This window comes from Oryzias latipes, chromosome 4 (assembly GCF_053564925.1).
Source record: "Oryzias latipes strain Hd-rR chromosome 4, Olatipes_Hd-rR_3.1".
Classification (NCBI taxonomy): Eukaryota; Metazoa; Chordata; class Actinopteri; order Beloniformes; family Adrianichthyidae; genus Oryzias; species Oryzias latipes.
The window spans coordinates 5,979,145-6,004,280 of record NC_136240.1 but is presented as its reverse complement, the minus strand read 5'-3'; the positions used below and the strand labels follow the sequence as shown (position 1 = coordinate 6,004,280).

General features: G+C 42.0%; 1 protein-coding gene and 1 long non-coding RNA gene across 3 annotated transcripts; both read left to right on the top strand.

The window, feature by feature from the left end:
• Window positions 1–692: 692 nt before the first annotated feature.
• On the top strand, window positions 693–2,055 carry LOC144991838 (uncharacterized). Its single transcript, XR_013655470.1, has 4 exons — window positions 693–869; window positions 1,425–1,521; window positions 1,651–1,747; window positions 1,875–2,055. It is a non-coding gene; the product is annotated as an uncharacterized LOC144991838 (long non-coding RNA).
• A 3,098-nt stretch (window positions 2,056–5,153) lies between these two features.
• On the top strand, window positions 5,154–25,004 carry mysm1 (Myb-like, SWIRM and MPN domains 1). Of its 2 annotated transcripts, XM_078945632.1 has the most exons (20): window positions 5,155–5,296; window positions 5,402–5,474; window positions 5,550–5,620; window positions 16,403–16,477; window positions 16,575–16,653; window positions 16,890–16,988; window positions 17,072–17,618; window positions 17,710–17,920; window positions 17,999–18,129; window positions 18,216–18,319; window positions 18,389–18,466; window positions 18,544–18,626; window positions 19,261–19,318; window positions 19,648–19,698; window positions 19,776–19,850; window positions 19,937–20,125; window positions 20,200–20,332; window positions 20,463–20,568; window positions 20,673–20,730; window positions 21,445–25,004. In XM_078945632.1, the coding sequence occupies exons 1-20, from the start codon at window positions 5,241–5,243 to the stop codon at window positions 21,733–21,735; spliced, it is 2,568 nt and encodes an 855-aa protein (XP_078801758.1). In that variant the 5' UTR covers window positions 5,155–5,240; the 3' UTR covers window positions 21,736–25,004. The 2 variants fall into 2 exon arrangements, with proteins under 2 accessions (XP_078801757.1, XP_078801758.1); XM_078945631.1 differs by having other exon boundaries at window positions 5,154–5,296; window positions 18,216–18,466.
• Window positions 25,005–25,136: the final 132 nt, after the last annotated feature.

Sequence of the window (25,136 nt, the reverse complement as noted above, 5' to 3'; positions counted from 1 at the left end):
CTTCTATTTATTTTCTAATATGATAATGAATATGATGATGTTTAATGAAAATGTTGGCAGTTATGGCAAAGTATTTTTTCAGCCAGTAATGGAGTTATATTTGAGCTAGAACAGGATGGGGTTCCAAAATTGGATAGAAGGGCCGGACCAGGAGCAGATGCATGGAGTGAGAAAGAAATAACGTGGAATCTGAATAAAAATGATATTTTAAAACAGATCACTTTAGAATTTTAAGGTTGAAACTTTTGTTCTCAATTTAGAGCCAATTGCACCAACGGCTTGATGTACCTCGTGTAAAACTTAGAGAAATGCTGTGTTCATGTGGTGTTTGAACGATAGGAAGAATGGAAAACAACAAATCTTCCAACACCACATGGATGCTAGAGCAAACCGTTTCTTGTGAGGGCCACAATAATTTTTTTTTTCTTTAAACTTCTTTTATCTTTCTTTTATTGTAAATCCCTATAATAAAGTTGTATTAATTCATGATCCTTTTAATAAAATAAATATCATTTATGAAATTACAAAAAATGTACAAATAACTGTGATTTTCAAAGACAAAAAGTCAGGAAAAAATATTTAGATACATTAAAAAGAAAAACCAATAAATAGTAGATCCTCTCCAGTCATAATAGACCTTTTTCGCAAAAACCGGAAACACGTCAGCAACGTGTAAACCTAGTTCCGGTTTGTGCTTCGCTGGCGGAGAATGGCAGAGCCTAGAGTGTTTTCGAAGAGCCTGAGTTGTGTTCCGAAGTTCATCAGCGCCGATGCGATGAAGGGTGTGAAGATGCATTCGTCCACTAAAGGAAACAAATTGGACAAGGGATATAAATTCGTCCATGAAGAGTTTATCCACCATTACCAAGGTAAGCTTCAGCTAGCTTAGCCATAGCCGCATCACCGGTAACTCTGTGTGTTTGTTTACGTCAACTGTAAATCCTGGTGTTATTTGTAATATAAGGTATAACACATCGCAGTTAATATGTTGTGTGTGTGTTTAAGTGAAAAGGCATGAGATTAACATAACACCCAAAAATTTGGTGAAGCTGTAAATAAGAAATGTTAAGGTGCCCGTTTGCGTCTTCATTCTTCTTGCTGCAGACAGTTGCGGCACTTTCTTCACTTACTATTAGTATTATTTTTCTGAAAGTAGGGTGACCACACGTCCTCTTTTCCTGGACATGTCCTATTTTTCTATACTTATATGATAAAATAACATTGAACATAGATGAAATGTAATCATATTTGCTTCATGTATGCAGCTCTGAACACCAATTACTCTCGATGAAATATCTCACAAACTCACTTCACTCCTCTTTTTAACAAACTCAAATCTGGTCACCCTACTGACAGTTATAGTTTCATGTTACATTGATGTAGCAACATAAGTATGTCTTAATTTTAACCTATTTAATTTCCAGACCGCACATTATTCACAGCTGGGTCAGCAGGCTGATCCACCCCCCCCCCCTGGCCTGCACGAGTGGCTTGCAAAGATGGCACAGACCAAGAACACAGGTGGGTTTGTGATCAAATTATCATTATGATTTAAGAACGGATGTGTATCCATAACAACTGTAGATTATTATAAAAACACCCCCAGTAGTTATTACAGACTGTAATTTCTTTTTGCCTTTTATTTATAAGGGAATCCATCCTGAACCGGTTAGTGAGCTGGTGGTGCAAAAGCCCAAAACAGTTGGCTAAGACGGTCTGAGGTCCACACTGTACAAGGCATATACAGGTGAATAATTTAACTTTTTGTTGCTTTGTGAGAGCAAGTTAAGTTTAAATGTAAAAAAATTACATTAAATTTAAATGTAGTTATGCACTTATGTCTAACTTTTGTGTGTTGTGTTTCTCTTGTGTAGGACCACTGCCAGATCCATATCTGATGGCATCTGGAAGCAGATTATGCCAGGTGCAGCCCCAACCTCTCATGGCTGTGTTGGATGGGGTTTCTGAGATGGAATGAAAGAGAACTTGGATAGATATTATAGCAAATGCATGAATGCATACCTTAAATTACACTTATCTTGTCTTTAAAAATCAGTTCAGCCTTCTGTCTTACTGTTGATGATCTGTAATGTTCTTTTTTATTCTAAATCTTTGATGTTATTTGTGTTATTAATCAGTTGTTGTTACGCATACCTAAAAATATTAAATGAGGCACAATTTTGACCAAAATTGTTTTATTTGTTCATCTAATTATTTTTGTGAAGTCAAAGTCACATTTCAACAGGAAAATATTACGAATATAACAATTATATTTAACTAGATTTTAAGAATATGTGGAAACACTAAATTTTTCCATACTATTTGCACATTATACATTATTTACATACCAAACATTAATTCACTCTTCAACACAAAAAAGTCCTTGACAATTTGCCAAAACACGGCATTTAAGCCAGATCTGATTCACACTGCCCATCAGTGTGAGCGGCACAGAGAGTCCCTGATGTGAAAGGACTTTATCCTACTGATCACTCTTTCCACTATAATTCTGAGGCGGGTAATGGCTTGGGTTTGTTCTATTTCCTCCTTGCTGATGGACCTGAAAGCTTAAAAGGTGGAATCATGATCTCAGATCCATTGTCAGTAAGGAGGTCTTCAAATGAGGAACTTTTGTCCGCCATGACATCGTCTCCTGGCTGCAGCAAAGGAACTTGGCTTCTAAGTCATGGATGTAATCCAAAGCCTCATCCAGAGCACCTGTGAAGATAAAGAAATTAAAAATCAGTCTTGATATATTTATTCTACCTTTCAACACAACACAGTAATCATGTTTTGAAAAGTATGTTAAGTATTTAATTACAAATACATTTCATTTATTTTGGTTAATGACAAAATACCCAAAATTAATTAAATACATGTAATTAAAATAGGTGAGAGCGTGACCAGCTTTTATTATATACATTAATTTTTTCAGGTAGAAATGCATTTATCCAATAACGGTACACATAGTTGACTAACGTTAACCAAACACATTATGAACAACCTTACCTGCAGGTGGGTGTGTCACGTAGTCCTGATCCATCTTTACTGCCTTAGCTTAGCCACCGTGTCGCTATCTTCACAGCATAGCTGCATAGACTGACGTTTGAGGTTCTGTCATATACTGACTCCCTTCTCAAAGGAGCAGTAAAGTTTTTCCAAGGGAAAATACTCGGGACGACACCACTCTTCAGGCGACGAACGACGCAGCCGCACCACACATCCGGAGCGAAGTTAGTAAGTGCCGGCAGCAGAGGGTGCTACCTGTGTTTACATTAAAACTATGCCCTTCCTCTCTTCAGATCGCCTATATCCATTTGGGTTTCAGGTTTGGATCCACAGGAAAATAATGATATGAGAGGCCAGGCTGTTTTTGGTTGGAAGACGAACAGCCTGGAACACAACAGAAACTGCAACTCTTCGACTCTGCCATTCTTCATATGTGCCGCTATGCTAACAGGAAGTTGTTTTACACGTCATTGACGTATTTCCGGTCAAAAAATGCGGAAGTGTGAAAAAGGTCTATTCCAATAAAGACTTTAAAGCTGCAGCTCCTCACACGTCTCACAGTTTGCACTAAAACTGAGCAGCTGTGTCCTGCACGTCTGTTTCTCATCCAGTAATAATGAAAACACGGACATTTCCATGTCTTCTTTTGCAGCTACGCATATATCTGCCTTACCTTTTCACCTGTACAGAGTTCCCTCGTTTATTGCAGGAGTTATGTTCGAAAAATAACCGTGATCTGAGAAATCCACGGCGTCTGATTACAGACGTTTATGGCAGTAAAACTCCTCATTGCCACTTTCTACACTTTTCTCAGACAGACATGAACATTTTCACCATTTTCTCTTGTTTAAATTCTCAAACCTTCATCGAAATTAGGTCCAGAATCTTAGAATGAAAACAAAGATCTAACCGATCACAGATTTCTGTAGATCTGAAGAGCTCCACGTTTATGTACAGGAGGAGATTGATTGAAAGGGTCTCCAGCAAATCAGGACACAGAACAGGGTGTGCTAGGGTAGTAGAAACAGCCGCCGATCGCAAACAGTCATTTCTCTGAGCTTCATTGTTTTGTTCACTTTTTCCACGGTCTAACACCGGATTCTGTGGAAAGCTACACAGCTAAAGACGAGCTTTAGCTGGTATTTTTGTAGGAATGAGAGACTTTATGAGCAGAATCAGAACAAGGAAGTGAAGACTGTAACCCCTTCTGATTGGTCAGACTGATGACATGTGGTTAAGCCTCCAAGAATGATTGGTGGAGACAGTCAAAGGGACGGGACATTTTAGAAAACAGCTGACGCTACGGCTAAATCGCGGTACCGTCATTCTTATCAAAATGTCTTTGATAGAATCAAATAAACACAAAGAAAAAAGTATTTTATGATCTTTCATATTCCTAACTACTCAGTGTTTTATCAGGGCCTGTTTGGATGAACACAGAGCTGATATCCTGGAGATGGAAAATGTTTTAAGATCAGTTAATGAGGGCAATTTCCCACGGCACACCTGACCATCTCCCACGGCACACTGGTTGAAAAACACTGATCTAAAAGAATGAGCTAAACCGAGAAAGATGAACTGCGACGTAGAAAGGAAAGACTGTCTTCTGTTCTGTTTGACAGATTTCAGGTTGGAGCACAGACTGCAGAAGGGGGAATAAAATGTCATGTTCTATGCAGGTTTTGATTGTGTGGCCAGATAAAAATAAAAACATGGGTCTCTGATATTGTTCAGTGGGCCGGACCGAACATGGAGGCGGGCCGGATCCAGCCCGCGGGCCGTAGTTTGCCCACCCCTGAGCTAGAATGACATTAGGTCTTCTTCTTTCACTTTTGGCTTCTCCCATCAGGGGTCGCCACAACGAAACAACCCTCCCTCGAGGATGAGTTGCATGGTTAACTTGGCAATGTTTTACACTGGATGCCCTTCCTGACGCAACCCTCTCAATCCAACCGGGCTTGGGACCGGCACAGCAGCAGAGAAGGGAACAGGGAGCGGCCCGGAATCGAACCCTGGTTTCACGGACGGAAGGCGCTGCAAACCAGAACAAGCTAAACCGGCCCACGTAGAACGACACTATGTGTTCAAAAAAAAAAGAAAAAGAAAAAGAAAAAGGACAGTACTCTTGCCTTGTAAAAAATTTTAAAAAAATCCATACATCCGGCCACCGGGTGTCGCTGTAAGTAAATCTGCTCCCTTCATTCAGGCGCCTCTCCTCTGTTGTTTACAACATGGAGGACGAAGTGGATATCGACATCGAGGGGGGTGATTTCGATGTGAATATCAGGTGAAGATGCTTGTTTACTCTTGTTAATAAATACCAACATCTACTGCTGGTGTGAACTGTAGTCGATGGGAACATCCGGTGTGTGGTTTGTTGTTGTGGCTGCAGGCAGACGGACGCTGGAAGTTTAACCACGGAGCCGCTCGTCCAGCCCGCTGGGAAGGACAGCTCCTGGATTCTGGTATGAAGTTCAGTCATGTCCAGCCTGCTGTGTGTGTGTGTGTGTCTGTGTTGACTCTTACTTGTGCTGCTGCAGCCGTGGCAGGCGGACGCTTCCATCAGCCCAGAGAACAGGGCTGCCATCCAGAAGATGCTGCTGGAGGAGCAGTATCCTTAACTCACCGTTCCTCTGAGGGGGAAATACAACACAGTATTGTTTCTTCATTTATGTTTGTCTTTATCTCCAATAAGATCCATCAACAACCATCATTCATTATCACTTAAGTTTAGGTCAACATCCGTTTGACAACCCCCCCCCCCCCCCCCCCCCCCCAGAATTTGACATTCTTACAAAGTGGTTTGTACCTGTAGCTACAAATGATGTTCAGTTAAAGTCCCAGTCTGATCATCTTCTGATCAGTTTTCTAAGCGTTTCCTGTGGTCGTCAGGATTAGGCCATTTTTACCCCAAATTAAAAACCCTGTGTCGTTTTTTTGTGACATAGTTTCTGCAGAGGGGCAGGGGTTCATCAGAACCTCTGAGTTGTGGGCGGGACTGTCTCTCGCTAGCTTACAGCCGCTCACACCTCAAAGCCAACATTACCAGTTCAACAAAAATGGCGAGCAATATTGGAGCTTACAGCCGAACAGTTTAGATCCAGATTCCAGCTCAGAAAAGGAAAAATAAAGATGGATCTATTTGTCTGCCAGTGGATGATCAGAATGGAGTGAAGGACAAAGCTTATGGCTTACTGATTGTAGTTTTTAGCTTTAGCGTTTTCAGCTTCAAGCTTTTTCAACAGACAACTTTTTTTTCATCTACTCATGACTCACAATGATTTGAATAAAGAAATATCCAGAAATGGTATTAATCTTAATTTTCTTTATATACGTCCTCCATCATGAGAAAAAAATCTTCATTGGAGTGGGTCTTTAAATATTGTTTAGTATATTAATAATCCACCAGCTCTGCAAAATTATTCTGAATTATTTTTATCCGAGGTATGAAGTTATGGGAGGTCTTTCTTAGTGATGACGATGTTTATTTTTCCTTTTTGAATCTCGATCTCTTAAACTTCTGAAACGTTAAAAACCACCAATCCGACCATTAAGCTTATGTCTATACATTTTGAAAGAATACTGCACATTACTTTGAGTACAACCTCAGATGGAGTTTTGACAGTTCGACAGTAAAATGAAGGGTCTTAAACTCCTTTCTTCATTTCCATTTTAGCTAAAGTGAATGTTGTGAATCCGGTTCCATCTGTGTGGATCCACTTGTGTTGAACCCCTGAACGTTTTCAGCATCAGCATTTTCAGCTTTAGCGTTTTCAGCTGTAACATTTTCAGCATTAGTGTTTTTAGTTTAAGTGTTGTCAGCTTCAGCATTCTCAGCTTCAGTATTTTCAGATTTAGAATTTTCAGCTTTAGCATTTGTACCTCCAGCGTTTTTAGCTTTAGCGTTTTCAGATTTAGGGTTTTCAGCTTAAGGATTCTCAGCTTCAGAGTTTTTAGCTTCAGTGTCTTCAGCTTTCAAGTTCTCTGCTTCAGCGTTTTCAGCTTCAGCGTTTTCAGCTTTAGCTTTTTCAGCTTTAAGGTTCTCAGCTTCAGTGTTTTTAGCTTCACTGTTTACAGCTTTAGGGTTCTCAGCTTCAGTGTTTTTAGCTTGAACGTTTTCAGCTTTGGCGTTGTCAGGTTCAGCGTTTTCAGCTTAATGTATTCAGCTTCAGCATTTTCAGCTTCAGCGTTTTCAGCTTTGGCGTTGTCAGGTTGAGCTTAACGTATGTAGCTTCAGCATTTTCAGCTTCAGCATTTTCAGCTTTAGAATTTTGAGCTTCAGCATTTTCAGCTTCAGCATTTTCAGCTTTAGAATTTTGAGCTTCAGTGTTTTCAGCTTCAGCATTTTCAGCTTCAGCGTTTTCAGCTGTAGAATTTTCAGCTTCAGTGTTTTTAGCTTGAGCGTTTTAAACTTTGGTGTTGTCAGGTTCAGCGTTTTCAGCTTAATGTATTCAGCTTCAGAATTTTCAGCTTTAGAATTCTGAGCTTCAGCGTTTTCAGCTTCAGCATTTTCAGCTTTAGAGTTCTGAGCTTCAGCGTTTTCAGCTTCAGCGTTTTCAGCTTCGGCATTGTCAGCTTGAGTGTTTTCAGATTTAGGTTTTTTAGCTTTAGCATTTGTAGCTCCAGCGTTTTTAGCTTTAGCGTTTTCAAATATAGGGATTTTCAGCTTTAGCTTTTTCAGCTTTAGGGTTCTCAGCTTCAGCGTTGTCAGGTTGAGCTTAACGTATGTAACTTCAGCATTTTCAGCTTCAGCATTTTCAGCTTTAGAGTTCTGAGCTTCAGCGTTTTCAGCTTCAGCGTTTTCAGCTTCGGCATTGTCAGCTTGAGTGTTTTCAGATTTAGGGTTTTTAGCTTTAGCATTTGTAGCTCCAGCGTTTTTAGCTTTAGCGTTTTCAAATATAGGGGTTTTCCTCTTTAGCTTTTTCAGCTTTAGGGTTCTCAGATTCAGCGTTGTCAGGTTGAGCTTAACGTATGTAGCTTCAGCATTTTCAGCTTCAGCATTTCAGCTTTAGAATTCTGAGCTTCAGCGTTTTCAGCTTTAGAATTCTGAGCTTCAGCGTTTTCAGCTTCAGCATTTTCAGCTTCAGCATTTTCAGCTTCAGCATTTTCAGCTTTAGAGTTCTGAGCTTCAGCGTTTTCAGCTTCAGCATTTTCAGCTTCGGCATTGTCAGCTTGAGTGTTTTCAGATTTAGGTTTTTTAGCTTTAGCATTTGTAGCTCCAGCGTTTATAGCTTTAGCGTTTTCAAATATAGGGATTTTCAGCTTGAGCTTTTTCAGCTTTAGGGTTCTCAGCTTCAGCGTTGTCAGGTTGAGCTTAACGTATGTAGCTTCAGCATTTTCAGCTTCAGCATTTCAGCTTTAGAATTCTGAGCTTCAGCGTTTTCAGCTTCAGCATTTTCAGCCTCGGTATTGTCAGCTTGAGTGTTTTCAGATGTAGGGTTTTCAGCTTTAGCATTTGTAGCTCCAGCGTTTTTAGCTTTAGAATTTTCAAATATAGGGGTTTTCAGCTTTAGCTTTTTCAGCTTTAGGGTTCTCAGCTTCAGCGTTGTCAGGTTGAGCTTAACGTATGTAACTTCAGCATTTTCAGCTTCAGCATTTTCAGCTTTAGAATTCTGAGCTTCAGCGTTTTCAGCTTCAGCATTTTCAGCTTTAGAGTTCTGAGCTTCAGCGTTTTAAGCTTCAGCGTTTTCAGCTTCGGCATTGTCAGCTTGAGTGTTTTCAGATTTAGGGTTTTTAGCTTTAGCATTTGTAGCTCCAGCGTTTTTAGCTTTAGCGTTTTCAAATATAGGGGTTTTCCTCTTTAGCTTTTTCAGCTTTAGGGTTCTCAGCTTCAGCGTTGTCAGGTTGAGCTTAACGTATGTAGCTTCAACATTTTCAGCTTCAGCATTTTCCGCTTTAGAATTCTGAGCTTCAGCTTTTTCAGCTTCAGCGTTTTCAGCTTCGGCATTGTCAGCTTGAGTGTTTTCAGATTTAGGTTTTTTAGCTTTAGCATTCGTAGCTCCAGCGTTTTTAGCTTTAGTGTTTTCAAATATAGGGATTTTCAGCTTTAGCTTTTTCAGCTTTAGGGTTCTCAGCTTCAGCGTTGTCAGGTTGAGCTTAACGTATGTAGCTTCAGCATTTTCAGCTTCAGCATTTCAGCTTTAGAATTCTGAGCTTCAGCGTTTTCAGCTTCAGCATTTTCAGCTTCAGCATTTTCAGCTTTAGAGTTCTGAGCTTCAGCGTTTTCAGCTTCAGCATTTTCAGCTTCGGCATTGTCAGCTTGAGTGTTTTCAGATTTAGTGTTTTCAGCTTTAGCATTTGTAGCTCCAGCGTTTTTAGCTTTAGCGTTTTCAAATATAGGGGTTTTCAGCTTTAGCTTTTTCAGCTTTAGAGTTCTGAGCTTCAGCGTTTTCAGCTTCAGCATTTTCAGCTTCGGCATTGTCAGCTTGAGTGTTTTCAGATTTAGGTTTTTTAGCTTTAGCATTTGTAGCTCCAGCGTTTTTAGCTTTAGCGTTTTCAAATATAGGGATTTTCAGCTTGAGCTTTTTCAGCTTTAGGGTTCTCAGCTTCAGCGTTGTCAGGTTGAGCTTAACGTATGTAGCTTCAGCATTTTCAGCTTCAGCATTTCAGCTTTAGAATTCTGAGCTTCAGCGTTTTCAGCTTCAGCATTTTCAGCCTCGGTATTGTCAGCTTGAGTGTTTTCAGATTTAGGGTTTTCAGCTTTAGCATTTGTAGCTTCATCGTTTTTAGCTTTAGAATTTTCAAATATAGGGGTTTTCAGCTTTAGCTTTTTCAGCTTTAGGGTTCTCAGCTTCAGCGTTGTCAGGTTGAGCTTAACGTATGTAACTTCAACATTTTCAGCTTCAGCATTTTCCGCTTTAGAATTCTGAGCTTCAGCTTTTTCAGCTTCAGCGTTTTCAGCTTCGGCATTGTCAGCTTGAGTGTTTTCAGATTTAGGGTTTTCAGCTTTAGCATTTGTAGCTCCAGCGTTTTTAGCTTTAGCATTTTCAAATATAGGGGTTTTCAGCTTTAGCTTTTTCAGCTTTAGGGTTCTCAGCTTCAGCGTTGTCAGGTTGAGCTTAACGTATGTAACTTCAGCATTTTCAGCTTCAGCATTTTCAGCTTTAGAATTCTGAGCTTCAGCGTTTTCAGCTTCAGCGTTTTCAGCTTCGGCATTGTCAGCTTGAGTGTTTTCAGATTTAGGTTTTTTAGCTTTAGCATTCGTAGCTCCAGCGTTTTTAGCTTTAGTGTTTTCAAATATAAGGATTTTCAGCTTTAGCTTTTTCAGCTTTAGGGTTCTCAGCTTCAGCGTTGTCAGGTTGAGCTTAACGTATGTAGCTTCAGCATTTTCAGCTTCAGCATTTCAGCTTTAGAATTCTGAGCTTCAGCGTTTTCAGCTTCAGCATTTTCAGCTTCAGCATTTTCAGCTTTAGAGTTCTGAGCTTCAGCGTTTTCAGCTTCAGCATTTTCAGCTTCGGCATTGTCAGCTTGAGTGTTTTCAGATTTAGTGTTTTCAGCTTTAGCATTTGTAGCTCCAGCGTTTTTAGCTTTAGCGTTTTCAAATATAGGGGTTTTCAGCTTTAGCTTTTTCAGCTTTAGAGTTCTGAGCTTCAGCGTTTTCAGCTTCAGCGTTTTCAGCTTCGGCATTGTCAGCTTGAGTGTTTTCAGATTTAGGGTTTTTAGCTTTAGCATTTGTAGCTCCAGCGTTTTTAGCTTTAGCGTTTTCAAATATAGGGGTTTTCCTCTTTAGCTTTTTCAGCTTTAGGGTTCTCAGATTCAGCGTTGTCAGGTTGAGCTTAACGTATGTAGCTTCAGCATTTTCAGCTTCAGCATTTCAGCTTTAGAATTCTGAGCTTCAGCGTTTTCAGCTTTAGAATTCTGAGCTTCAGCGTTTTCAGCTTCAGCATTTTCAGCTTCAGCATTTTCAGCTTCAGCATTTTCAGCTTTAGAGTTCTGAGCTTCAGCGTTTTCAGCTTCAGCATTTTCAGCTTTAGAGTTCTGAGCTTCAGCGTTTTAAGCTTCAGCGTTTTCAGCTTCGGCATTGTCAGCTTGAGTGTTTTCAGATTTAGGGTTTTTAGCTTTAGCATTTGTAGCTCCAGCGTTTTTAGCTTTAGCGTTTTCAAATATAGGGGTTTTCCTCTTTAGCTTTTTCAGCTTTAGGGTTCTCAGCTTCAGCGTTGTCAGGTTGAGCTTAACGTATGTAGCTTCAACATTTTCAGCTTCAGCATTTTCCGCTTTAGAATTCTGAGCTTCAGCTTTTTCAGCTTCAGCGTTTTCAGCTTCGGCATTGTCAGCTTGAGTGTTTTCAGATTTAGGTTTTTTAGCTTTAGCATTCGTAGCTCCAGCGTTTTTAGCTTTAGTGTTTTCAAATATAGGGATTTTCAGCTTTAGCTTTTTCAGCTTTAGGGTTCTCAGCTTCAGCGTTGTCAGGTTGAGCTTAACGTATGTAGCTTCAGCATTTTCAGCTTCAGCATTTCAGCTTTAGAATTCTGAGCTTCAGCGTTTTCAGCTTCAGCATTTTCAGCTTCAGCATTTTCAGCTTTAGAGTTCTGAGCTTCAGCGTTTTCAGCTTCAGCATTTTCAGCTTCGGCATTGTCAGCTTGAGTGTTTTCAGATTTAGTGTTTTCAGCTTTAGCATTTGTAGCTCCAGCGTTTTTAGCTTTAGCGTTTTCAAATATAGGGGTTTTCAGCTTTAGCTTTTTCAGCTTTAGAGTTCTGAGCTTCAGCGTTTTCAGCTTCAGCATTTTCAGCTTCGGCATTGTCAGCTTGAGTGTTTTCAGATTTAGGTTTTTTAGCTTTAGCATTTGTAGCTCCAGCGTTTTTAGCTTTAGCGTTTTCAAATATAGGGATTTTCAGCTTGAGCTTTTTCAGCTTTAGGGTTCTCAGCTTCAGCGTTGTCAGGTTGAGCTTAACGTATGTAGCTTCAGCATTTTCAGCTTCAGCATTTCAGCTTTAGAATTCTGAGCTTCAGCGTTTTCAGCTTCAGCATTTTCAGCCTCGGTATTGTCAGCTTGAGTGTTTTCAGATTTAGGGTTTTCAGCTTTAGCATTTGTAGCTTCAGCGTTTTTAGCTTTAGAATTTTCAAATATAGGGGTTTTCAGCTTTAGCTTTTTCAGCTTTAGGGTTCTCAGCTTCAGCGTTGTCAGGTTGAGCTTAACGTATGTAACTTCAACATTTTCAGCTTCAGCATTTTCCGCTTTAGAATTCTGAGCTTCAGCTTTTTCAGCTTCAGCGTTTTCAGCTTCGGCATTGTCAGCTTGAGTGTTTTCAGATTTAGGGTTTTCAGCTTTAGCATTTGTAGCTCCAGCGTTTTTAGCTTTAGCATTTTCAAATATAGGGGTTTTCAGCTTTAGCTTTTTCAGCTTTAGGGTTCTCAGCTTCAGCGTTGTCAGGTTGAGCTTAACGTATGTAACTTCAGCATTTTCAGCTTCAGCATTTTCAGCTTTAAAATTCTGAGCTTCAGCGTTTTCAGCTTCAGCGTTTTCAGCTTCGGCATTGTCAGCTTGAGTGTTTTCAGATTTAGGTTTTTTAGCTTTAGCATTTGTAGCTCCAGCGTTTTTAGCTTTAGCGTTTTCAAATATAGGGATTTTCAGCTTTAGCTTTTTCAGCTTTAGGGTTCTCAGCTTCAGCGTTGTCAGGTTGAGTGTTTTCAGATTTAGGGTTTTCAGCTTTAGCATTTGTAGCTCCAGCGTTTTTAGCTTTAGCATTTTCAAATATAGGGGTTTTCAGCTTTAGCTTTTTCAGCTTTAGGGTTCTCAGCTTCAGCGTTGTCAGGTTGAGCTTAACGTATGTAACTTCAGCATTTTCAGCTTCAGCATTTTCAGCTTTAGAATTCTGAGCTTCAGCGTTTTCAGCTTCAGCGTTTTCAGCTTCGGCATTGTCAGCTTGAGTGTTTTCAGATTTAGGTTTTTTAGCTTTAGCATTCGTAGCTCCAGCGTTTTTAGCTTTAGTGTTTTCAAATATAGGGATTTTCAGCTTTAGCTTTTTCAGCTTTAGGGTTCTCAGCTTCAGCGTTGTCAGGTTGAGCTTAACGTATGTAGCTTCAGCATTTTCAGCTTCAGCATTTCAGCTTTAGAATTCTGAGCTTCAGCGTTTTCAGCTTTAGAATTCTGAGCTTCAGCGTTTTCAGCTTCTTGATTTTCAGCTTCAGCATTTTCAGCTTCAGCATTTTCAGCTTTAGAGTTCTGAGCTTCAGCGTTTTCAGCTTCAGCATTTTCAGCTTCGGCATTGTCAGCTTGAGTGTTTTCAGATTTAGGTTTTTTAGCTTTAGCATTTGTAGCTCCAGCGTTTTTAGCTTTAGCGTTTTCAAATATAGGGATTTTCAGCTTGAGCTTTTTCAGCTTTAGGGTTCTCAGCTTCAGCGTTGTCAGGTTGAGCTTAACGTATGTAGCTTCAGCATTTTCAGCTTCAGCATTTCAGCTTTAGAATTCTGAGCTTCAGCGATTTCAGCTTCAGCATTTTCAGCCTCGGTATTGTCAGCTTGAGTGTTTTCAGATTTAGGGTTTTCAGCTTTAGCATTTGTAGCTCCAGCGTTTTTAGCTTTAGAATTTTCAAATATAGGGGTTTTCAGCTTTAGCTTTTTCAGCTTTAGGGTTCTCAGCTTCAGCGTTGTCAGGTTGAGCTTAACGTATGTAACTTCAGCATTTTCAGCTTTAGAATTCTGAGCTTCAGCGTTTTCAGCTTCAGCATTTTCAGCTTTAGAGTTCTGAGCTTCAGCGTTTTCAGCTTCAGCATTTTCAGCTTCGGCATTGTCAGCTTGAGTGTTTTCAGATTTAGGTTTTTTAGCTTTAGCATTTGTAGCTCCAGCGTTTTTAGCTTTAGCGTTTTCAAATATAGGGATTTTCAGCTTGAGCTTTTTCAGCTTTAGGGTTCTCAGCTTCAGCGTTGTCAGGTTGAGCTTAACGTATGTAGCTTCAGCATTTTCAGCTTCAGCATTTCAGCTTTAGAATTCTGAGCTTCAGCGTTTTCAGCTTCAGCATTTTCAGCCTCGGTATTGTCAGCTTGAGTGTTTTCAGATTTAGGGTTTTCAGCTTTAGCATTTGTAGCTTCAGCGTTTTTAGCTTTAGAATTTTAAATATAGGGGTTTTCAGCTTTAGCTTTTTCAGCTTTAGGGTTCTCAGCTTCAGCGTTGTCAGGTTGAGCTTAACGTATGTAACTTCAGCATTTTCAGCTTCAGCATTTTCAGCTTTAGAATTCTGAGCTTCAGCGTTTTCAGCTTCAGCATTTTCAGCTTTAGAGTTCTGAGCTTCAGCGTTTTCAGCTTCAGCATTTTCAGCTTCGGCATTGTCAGCTTGAGTGTTTTCAGATTTAGGTTTTTTAGCTTTAGCATTTGTAGCTCCAGCGTTTTTAGCTTTAGCGTTTTCAAATATAGGGATTTTCAGCTTGAGCTTTTTCAGCTTTAGGGTTCTCAGCTTCAGCGTTGTCAGGTTGAGCTTAACGTATGTAGCTTCAGCATTTTCAGCTTCAGCATTTCAGCTTTAGAATTCTGAGCTTCAGCGTTTTCAGCTTCAGCATTTTCAGCCTCGGTATTGTCAGCTTGAGTGTTTTCAGATTTAGGGTTTTCAGCTTTAGCATTTGTAGCTCCAGCGTTTTTAGCTTTAGAATTTTCAAATATAGGGGTTTTCAGCTTTAGCTTTTTCAGCTTTAGGGTTCTCAGCTTCAGCGTTGTCAGGTTGAGCTTAACGTATGTAACTTCAGCATTTTCAGCTTCAGCATTTTCAGCTTTAGAATTCTGAGCTTCAGCGTTTTCAGCTTCAGCATTTTCAGCTTTAGAGTTCTGAGCTTCAGCGTTTTCAGCTTCAGCGTTTTCAGCTTCGGCATTGTCAGCTTGAGTGTTTTCAGATTTAGGGTTTTTAGCTTTAGCATTTGTAGCTCCAGCGTTTTTAGCTTTAGCGTTTTCAAATATAGGGGTTTTCCTCTTTAGCTTTTTCAGCTTTAGGGTTCTCAGCTTCAGCGTTGTCAGGTTGAGCTTAACGTATGTAGCTTCAACATTTTCAGCTTCAGCATTTTCCGCTTTAGAATTCTGAGCTTCAGCTTTTTCAGCTTTAGCGTTTTCAGCTTCGGCATTGTCAGCTTGAGTGTTTTCAGATTTAGGGTTTTTAGCTTTAGCATTTGTAGCTCCAGCGTTTTTAGCTTTAGTGTTTTCAAATATAGGGATTTTCAGCTTTAGCTTTTTCAGCTTTAGGGTTCTCAGCTTCAGCGTTGTCAGGTTGAGCTTAACGTATGTAGCTTCAGCATTTTCAGCTTCAGCATTTCAGCTTTAGAATTCTGAGCTTCAGCGTTTTCAGCTTCAGCATTGTCAGCTTGAGTGTTTTCAGATTTAGGGTTTTTAGCTTTAGCATTTGTAGCTCCAGCGTTTTTAGCTTTAGCGTTTTCAAATATAGGGGTTTTCCTCTTTAGCTTTTTCAGCTTTAGGGTTCTCAGCTTCAGCGTTGTCAGGTTGAGCTTAACGTATGTAGCTTCAACATTTTCAGCTTCTGCATTTTCCGCTTTAGAATTCTGAGCTTCAGCTTTTTCAGCTTCAGCGTTTTCAGCTTCGGCATTGTCAGCTTGAGTGTTTTCAGATTTAGGTTTTTTAGCTTTAGCATTTGTAGCTCCAGCGTTTTTAGCTTTAGTGTTTTCAAATATAGGGATTTTCAGCTTTAGCTTTTTCAGCTTTAGGGTTCTCAGCTTCAGCGTTGTCAGGTTGAGCTTAACGTATGTAGCTTCAGCATTTTCAGCTTAAGCATTTCAGCTTTAGAATTCTTTTTTTTTTTTTTTTTTTTTTTTTTTTTTTTTAACTTGTCCTGTCCAACAGCTAGGCAAACAGATGAGAGCTGAGGGCCTCTTGTGTTGGACATATTTTATTTTAACAAGAGGTAACAGCTTTAGAATTCTGAGCTTCAGCGTTTTCAGCTTCAGCATTTTCAGCTTCAGCATTTTCAGCTTTAGAGTTCTGAGCTTCAGCGTTTTCAGCTTCAGCATTTTCAGCTTCGGCATTGTCAGCTTGAGTGTTTTCAGATTTAGTGTTTTCAGCTTTAGCATTTGTAGCTCCAGCGTTTTTAGCTTTAGCGTTTTCAAATATAGGGGTTTTCAGCTTTAGCCTTTTCAGCTTTAGGGTTCTCAGCTTCAGCGTTTTTAGTTTCAGTGTTTTCAGCTTCAGCCTTTTTTAGCTTCAGCGTTCTCAGCTTCAGCGTTTTCAGCTTTAGCATTTTCAGCTTTAGGCTTTTCAGCTCCGCTGTTTTTAGCTCAGCCGTTTTCAGCCTTGGTGGTTTTAGCTTCATCATTTTCATTTTTAGGGTTTTCAGTTTTCAGCAGCCTCATTTAGCTTACAGAATTCACAGTTCATAGCTAATGCTATATATCTAGTTAGATGTTTGCTGTTTACTCTTGTGTCTGTGTTTGTTAGAAAGCATTTTCCCATACCTTTTTAAAGATATTATTTAACAGGCAGAGGGACCCCTAAGGATGTTTTATACAGTAATGCTAACAAGAAACCAAAGGTTAAGAAGTAAGTGCCGTCCACTTTCAGCTTTCATTTCCCTCCAGTGCACTGGAATTCTGATTTGGTGGCCAATCATAAATGCTTCTTCCGGTTTGATGCTCAGGTCACCCTCCAAGAGCTCAGCATCGACCTTTTCATCCCGCTGGTCTAAAGAGGAGAAGCAGCTCTTTGAGGAAGGATTGGTAAGATGTGCTGCTGTTTGGTTGATGAGTGGCTTGTGCTGCTGCAGCAGATATTCGTTTGCATTTAGAATATTTGAACGTGCTTGTGTATAAAGTTAGTGGTATATCTGTATTCATGCATAGCTGTTTTCTCATGAATGTTTAAACACCCTTGACTTTTGAAGGCTTAGGTGCAACGTTGTAATGTGAAGAAAAACCCTCAGAAATGTCTCTCTTTGTTGGGATGGACTTTTTAGACGCAATTTGGTCAGAGGTGGACTAAAATTGCCAAGCTGGTGGGCAGTCGTACCCTTATTCAGGTGAAAAGTTATGCCAAACACTATTTTAAACAAAAGGTAAGACTACCCCTTTGGCTCCAAGGTGTGTCCACATATGCACTGCAATCTGAATCCCTTTTTTATCACTTACTCTTTGCCAGAAAAAGTCAGACCCCACATCTGCAGCTCCCTCTACAGGTCCTGTCTTGCAGCTACATCCTCAGCTTCTGCCAAGTGAAGTGTCAATTCTGGCCAATGCTGTCCGAATAGAAAGACTTTCGGACGATGAGGACGTAGACATCACTGATGATCTGAGTGATGATGAAGCAACAGATGTCAAAACACAGGCTGATCCCAGAACTGAATTGATGAGGCAAGAGGAGCAAAAGAAGAGGGAGATTCAAACTGAAAAGAGCTCACAGGAGCCAGAGACAGCTGGTCCGACTGAGGCAGAAAGCACTTGTGATGCAACAGTCCAATCCTGTGGGAGTTCTCTTTGTCCACAACATCCTGAGGCTTCCTCTTCAAGCGTTTGTGCTGAGGAAACTGGAGAAAAAAGGTCGAATGAAGACATCAGTGAGAATGAGCAAATCTTTCCAGAAAGCTCTCAGGCACAAACAGGCTTCAAACCGGTGACAGCAGTTCTTCAGGGTCGTGACCCCGCCGCTCAGACTGGTAGTCTGGAAAAAGATGGCCGTGCGAGCATGGGTACATTTACCATCTCTGTTTTTCTTTGTCAACAACCATCATGATCTTTAACCTTTAAATAATACCAGTGCCTCTGACCGATGATTCCCAGACTCTGCTGATGAGGTCCATAAAGACGAAGAAGAGCAAGAGAATGGAGATGAGGAAGAGGAGGAGCTCAAGGCTCCAGAGCAGGAAGCAGAAATGGACACAGGAACCATCACTGAGGAAGAAAAACAAGCCATCCCAGAATTCTTTGAGGGACGACCATCAAAAACTCCTGAAAGATATTTAAAGATCAGGAACTACATTTTGGACCAGTGGTACCACAAACACTCTGAGGTTCCTTCTGTCCCCTCAGAGCTAAAACCCAACTAATGGCTGATGTGTTTGTTTGTCAGGATGAGGAGCAAACCCAATTATCTGAACAAGACTTCGGTGCGCCCCGGTCTGAAGAACTGCGGAGACGTCAACTGCATTGGGAGGATTCACACCTACCTGGAGCTCATTGGAGCCATCAACTTTCATTGTGGTAGCTGTTGCTTTTATATCTTTTTTTTCTTGTGCTCTGTAGTCTCCCCTCGGTTTCGATGTTTGCGCTGGCACCTCCTTGTTTAGAACAAGCAGTTTATAACCGGCCAAAGATGGTGGACCGCTCAAGGGTCAAAGAGGGAGGAGACATGCTGGAAGCTTATCAGCTCGCTCAGCGATTACAAAGCATGGTTGGTGAACCCAAAAGGTTCTGTTCCCGTCTGACTTGTGCTCTTGAGCTGACTTTCAGTCGGTTGCAGCGGACCAGGAAGAGGCGTGTGCGGGACGTGTGGGGGTACTGGCGTGACGCTAAAGACTGTGAGGGACAAACATATGAGGTTTGGACACAAACGTGCACACACAGACACTGTTCTGAGCTGGCATGAAGGTTCTGGCTGACTCTGTGTTTTGTCAGCATCTCAGCGCTGAAGAACTGGCTCAGCAGAAGGAGGAGACGAAGAAACGGCCCAAACCCATCAAGACGTCCAGATATCGAGAGTGCGCACCGTGCCTCAATGCTTCACTCCCAACAAAGTCTATGATTTCTGCCAAAATAATGATCATGGCCCCCTCCCCCCAATGTTGTTAGTAGCATAATCACAGCAGGTGCTGTGACGCTGAAACCTCACAGAGTTTCAGACCTGTGAAGTGGAGAGGGCAAGGGGGGAAACAAGTTTTGTCTGATAGTTGTCATTTCAGAGCCACTGTGACGTTCTGTAGATAACCACTGCATCTGACATTTCACAACTTCAATCTAAACTTCAATCTTAATGGAGGGTTTTTCAGGTGCCAACGCGAGTCTCTGAAAATCCTGAGGTTTAAGAAGCGGAGCTACGGCCAGTTTCAGATATCCAGTACAGAGAAAGCATGAATCATTTGTTCCACATTTCCAGGGAGATGTCAAAGCAACATGCAGGAAAGCCGTTAGTCCCTGAGAGCTAGATCTTTCAGATAAAAACAAACATTTCTTTAACTGCAGTTTGACCATTAAATACATTTCTGGCCAAATATAAAGTCTTAAATATGGCACGAACCGTCTCCACTGATCAAAGAAATGCCATCTTTTTATCAAGAATTGGTTGTATGTTGTTGAATGACACAGACAGTAACGAGTAAATGTGACTCGTTCCAGGAGGCCTTCTGACCCGTTCCAGCTGATTCCATGCAGATCTTTTGACGAGGACACACCGGTCAGTAACCTGCTGTCTTTTCCTTCTGATGGAGCAATACTTTCAAAAGTTTGCTTGCTCTCATTTAGAAAGTATGACTTGAAATATTTATGTACGCATGAACTCTAGATGAATGCTCTAGTTCTTTGTGTGTGATTGTAGAGGACTAATGAGGTTGTGGTTAATACTTCTTGTGTTGCTCTGCTGTGTTCAGTTCAGGCAGGGCTGTATTACTTTTATGGACGTCGGTTTGTTTGAATTTTCTGGAAAGAGCGTGTGGAATCTGTTTTTCTTTCACTTCTTCAAAGTTAACAATGAAAGATTAGATCTGAGCGTTTGTCTTTCTTCAGGAGCCCTTCCAGGTGGTGGTGTGTGCAGAGACTCTCCTTATCATGGACATGGTACGTCTGAACCTCATGTTCTGCCGGCCGGCAGTCAGTGAAGGGAAACTCTGACTCTGTACTCTGATCCTGTGCAGCACGCCCATGTCTCCACAGGGGAAGTGATAGGTCTGCTGGGTGGACGTTTTGATATGGATGCAAAAATATTGAAGGTGGGAGAAGTTGGAAAGTTTGGAAACTACAAAAAGTGTTTTGGTTTTTTTTAACTTTCAGAAACCTGACAGACTTTTGCTTGTAGGTGTGTGCAGCAGAGCCATGCAACAGTGTGAGCACAGGGATGCAGTGTGAGATGGACCCCGTGTCTCAGACTCAGGCTTGTGATGCGCTCTTGTCTCTTGGCCTCAGTGTGGTGGGCTGGTACCACTCACACCCCTCCTTCCACCCAAACCCGTCAGTGCGGGACATCAGTACACAGGACCAGTTTCAGGTACAACTGGACTTCGTGTAGGAGTCTCTTTAGATGGACACGTGGTCTGAGTCTCTGTTTTTTCATTGGTCCAGAGCTATTTCTCACGTGGGGGGGCTCCTTTCATCGGGATGATAGTGAGCCCATATGACCCAGCCAATCGGTCCCCTCACTCCCAAATCACCTGTTTGTTGGTAAAAGAAAGCCACGACTCGTCAAGCCCCCAGAGTATGTAAAAACTGTCACAATCACACGAGGTTCTGAACTTAGGAAGAGTTGGTGGAAAAAAATACACATGACCTTGAGCATTGCGGTGAGGGGTTTGTTTTGAGGATCCTGTGTGTCTGCTCCTCTGCAGAGATGCCCTACAGGTTCAACTTCCTGTCATCAAACCACATTCCAGACTGGGAGCAGACCATGAAGAGGGCTGAGTGGATCTTTCAGAAGTACGTTCGACCTCCCGGGTGAGTGTTATGCTGGTGTTCAGGCCATGTTGGGAAAGCAGTCAGATCTTTATGGGTTATTGAACAGAGTCTGGCAGACTAAAAACAGCCCTGTGCATCTCCAGGGGCATAGAGATGGACAGATTATTCCAGGAGGAGTCCCAGCTCACCTGTTTTGAGAAGGTGAGATGATCCATCTATCCTGAGCTTGCACGTCTCATTGGCTTTAAAGTCCCACTCTGATCTTCTTTTGATCTATTGGTAAAGTCTTCCCAGTAGTCCTTTCATTAAATTTATGCCATTTTTAGACAAAAATCAAAAACCTGTGTTGTTTTCCAGAACATAGTTTCTGCAGAGCGGCAGGAGTTTATGAGAAATTTGCCTCTCAGTTGGAGGGGGGATGGTTGGCATGGAGTGAGCCTACCGTCCTTCCCCATCATCCCTTTGTTTACACTCTCTCCTGCTAGCTTACAGCCCCTCACAACCCTAAACTAGCATTAGCGGTGCATCAGAAATGGTGAGCAACGATGGAGCTATTCAGCCGTACCGTTTAGATCCAGATTACAGCTCAGACAGGGAAAACAAATAAAGTTCATGGATCTATTTGTCTGTAAGTGGATGATCAGAATGGAGCAGAGCAGGGAGACTTTGGCCTGCTGATTATGGCGCCTATGTCACTGCTGCAGGCTTTTTCAGCTGCTCCTGATTCACAACGATTTGAATAAAGAAATACTCAGGAACACAAATCTAATCTTAATTTTCTTTTATGTGTTCTTCCATCATCAGAAAAATGTCAGAAGAACGTCTAAAAAAACCTTTTTCATTGGAGTGGGTCTTTAAATGTCAGATTTAGACTTTTGTTTGTTACTGTTTTTACTGAACTTGCTCTGTTTATAGATGCTGGCATCCTTGGCGAGGCATTTGGAGCCGCTGCCAGACAGTGAGGGAGACCACTTCCTGAAGCACATTCAATCTCTTTTCCAGTCGGACTTTATTTCCAAGCAACAGTCGTCAAACCTGGACGAAGGAGGACCTCTACGCACTTCAAACCCAACAGGGTCCGCTGAAACTGGTTTCGGTCAGCTGGTTGGTAAGGAAAAGCATTTGGGGATGGAGGCGGTCCCAGAAGAACCCGCGGTGCTGAACCTCGGCTCTGTGCTGTCAGCTGAACATGACTATCTACTATAAGCAGCTGTCCAGCTAGTCTGTGTCTTTTCCTGCAGAATTTAACACATTAAAGTAATTCTATGCTAAAGTATTATGTACTATTATTTACTCTTCTTTCTCTTTCGGCTTTTCCCATCAGGGGTCGCCACAGCGAATCATCCTTTTCCACCTCACTCTATCATGAACATCTTCTACCCTAACATTAGCCAACTTCATGTCCTCTGTTAAGACATCCATATATCTCCTCTTTGGCCGTCCTCTTGCCCTCCTGCCAGGCAGCTCCATCTCCAACATCCTTCTACCAATATATCCACTATCCCTCCTCTGAACATGTCCAAACCATCTCAGTCTGGCTTCTCTGACTTTGTCGCTAACACAGGCAACATGAGCCGTCCCTCTGATGTACTCGTTCCTTATCCTGTCTAACCTGGTCACTCCTAAGGAGAACCTCAACATCTTCATCTCCGCTACCTCCATCTCAGCCTCTTGTCTCTGTCTCACTGCTACCGTCTCTAACCCATAGAGCAGAGCTGGTCTCACCACTGTCTTGTACACCTTTCCTTTGAGTCTTGCTGACACTCTTCTGTCACACAACACTCCTGACACTTTCCTCCACCCGCTCCAACCTGCCTGCACTCGCCTCTTCACCTCTTTTCCACACTCCCCATCACACTGAACTGTTGACCCCAAGTACTTAAACTCCTGCACCTTCTTCACCTCAGCCCCCTGTAACCTAACGCTTCTACCTTGATCCCTCTCGTTCAGACACATGTATTCTGTCTTACTACGACTGACCTTCATGCCTCTTCTTTCCAGAGCAAACCGCCACCTCTCTAGCTGTTCCTCCACCTGCTCTCTACTCTCACTGCAAATTACAATGTCATCCGCAAACATCATTGTCCAGGGAGATTCCTGTCTTACCTCGTCTGTCAGCCTGTCCATCAGCATAGCAAACAAAAAAGGACTCAAAGCTGATCCTTGGTGTAGTCCCACCTCCACCTTGAACTCCTCTGTCTGACCTACAGCACATCTCACCACCGTCATACTTCTCTCATACATGTCCTGAACTACTCTGACATACTTCTCTGCCACTCCAGACGACCTCATACAGTACCACAGCTCCTCCCTCGGCACCCTGTCATACGCCTTCTCTAAATCTACGAACACACAATGCAGCTCCTTCTGACCTTCTCTGTACTTTTCCATCAACATTCTCAAAGCAAAAATGGCATCAGTGGTGCTCTTACGGGGCATGAAACCATACTGCTGCTCACAGATCTCCACCTTCTTCCTAAGCCTGGCTTCCACTACTCTTTCCCACAGCTTCATTGTGTGGCTCATCAACTTTATTCCTCTATAGTTGCTGCAGTTCTGCGTGTCACCCTTGTTCTTAAAGATCGGAACCAGAACGCTTCTCCTCCATTCCTCAGGCATCTTCTCACTCTCTAAAATCCTATTGAACAACCTTGTTAGAAATGCCACTGCTGTCTCTCCTAGGCACTTCCATACCTCCACAGGTAGGTCATCAGGACCAACGGCCTTTCCGCTCTTCATCCTTTTCAGAGCCTTCCTAACCTCCTCCTTTCCAATCTCTGCTACTTCCTGCTCCACAACAACCACATCTTCCTCCCTTCTTTCCCTGTCATTTTCCACGTTCATCAGCTCCTCAAAATACTCCTTCCATCTTTTCTGTACACTCTCCTGGGTTGTTAGCACCTTTCCATCTCTGTCCTTAATCACCCTTATCTGTTGCACGTCCTTCCCATCTCTGTCTCTCTGTCTGGCTAGCCTGAACAAGTCCTTTTCTCCTTCCTTTGTGTCTAACCTGTCATATAGCTCATCGTAAGCTTTCTGTTTGGCCTTTGCCACCTCTCTTTTCACTCTACGCTGCGCTTCCTTGTACTCCTGTCTACCTTCCTCAGTCCTTTCTACATCCCACTTCCTTTTAGCCAACCTCTTCCTCTGGACGCATTCCTGTACTTCCTCATTCCACCACCAAGTGTCTTTACCATCTTTCCTCTTTCCAGATGACACACCTAGCACCTTCCTACCTGTTTCCCTGATAATCTCTGCTGTAGTTTCCCAGTCATCTGGAAGCTCATCCTGACCACCCAGAACCTGTCTCAACTTCTGCCTAAATTCCTCACAAGTTTCTTCATTCTGTAGCTTCCACCACTTGGTCTTCTTTTCTGTTTTCCCTCTCTTCTTCTTCCTGACCTCCAGAGTCATCTTACACACCACCATGCGGTGCTGTCTGGCTACACTCTCTCCTACCGCCACTTTGCAGTCATTAACCTCTCTCAAATGACCTCGTCTACATAGGATGTAGTCCACCTGAGTACTCCTACCTCCACTTCTGTATGTCACTCTATGTTCCTCTCTCTTCTGGAAGTAAGTGTTGACTACAGCCATTTCCATCCTCTTCGCAAAGTCCACCACCATCTGTCCCTCCAGATTCCTTTCCTTCACACCAAACCTGCCCATCACCTCCTCATCACCTCTATTGCCCTCACCAACATGGCCATTAAAGTCTGCTCCAATAACAACTCTCTCTCCTCTGGGAAAACTCTCTATGACCTCATCCAACTCACTCCAGAATCTCTCCTTCACTTCTAACTCACAGCCAACCTGTGGCGCATACCCACTGACTACATTCACCATCACCCCTTCAATTTCTAACTTTAGGCTCATCATCCTGTCTGAGACTCTTTTCACCTCTAGAACACTGTTTACAAACTCCCCCTTCAGAATCACTCCTACCCCGTTTCTCTTCCTATCAACACCATGATAGAACAGTTTGTATCCTCCTCCAATACTACGTGCCTTGCTGCCCTTCCACCTTGTCTCCTGCACACACAGTACATCTACCTTCCTTCTCTCCATCATGTCTGCCAGCTCTCTGCCTTTCCCTGTCATTGTGCCAACGTTAAGAGTCCCTATTCTCAAACCTATGTTCCTGCCTTTTCCCTTCTCTCTCTGGCCACGGACCCTTCTGCCTCCCCTCTTTCTTCGACCAACAGTAGTCAAATTTCCACCGACACCCTGTAGGTTAACAGCATCGGTGGCGGTCGTTGTTAACCCGGGCCTCGACCGATCCGGTATGTCTAAAGTGTTGTGGATGATTCGCATGGTTATTTACTAACTTAGTGTTTTATGATCTGTCCCCCATGCTATGTTCTGTATTGTTTATGTAGTTCACAGATCTCTTTCTGTTTGACAGAATGCTTTGGGCTTTTTTTCTTTATTCTGTTGACAACTCTTAAGATAAAAAATAAACGTCTATTTTTGTAGTTTTGTAGATGAATTCATTTAATATAAGTGCTTTTAGGGTTTATGGACCCGTTACTAAGAAGGAAATTGGGTTTTTGTTTAAGAGAAGTTTGCTGTTGGACAGCTTTCATTCATTTGTTCATTTGTCCATT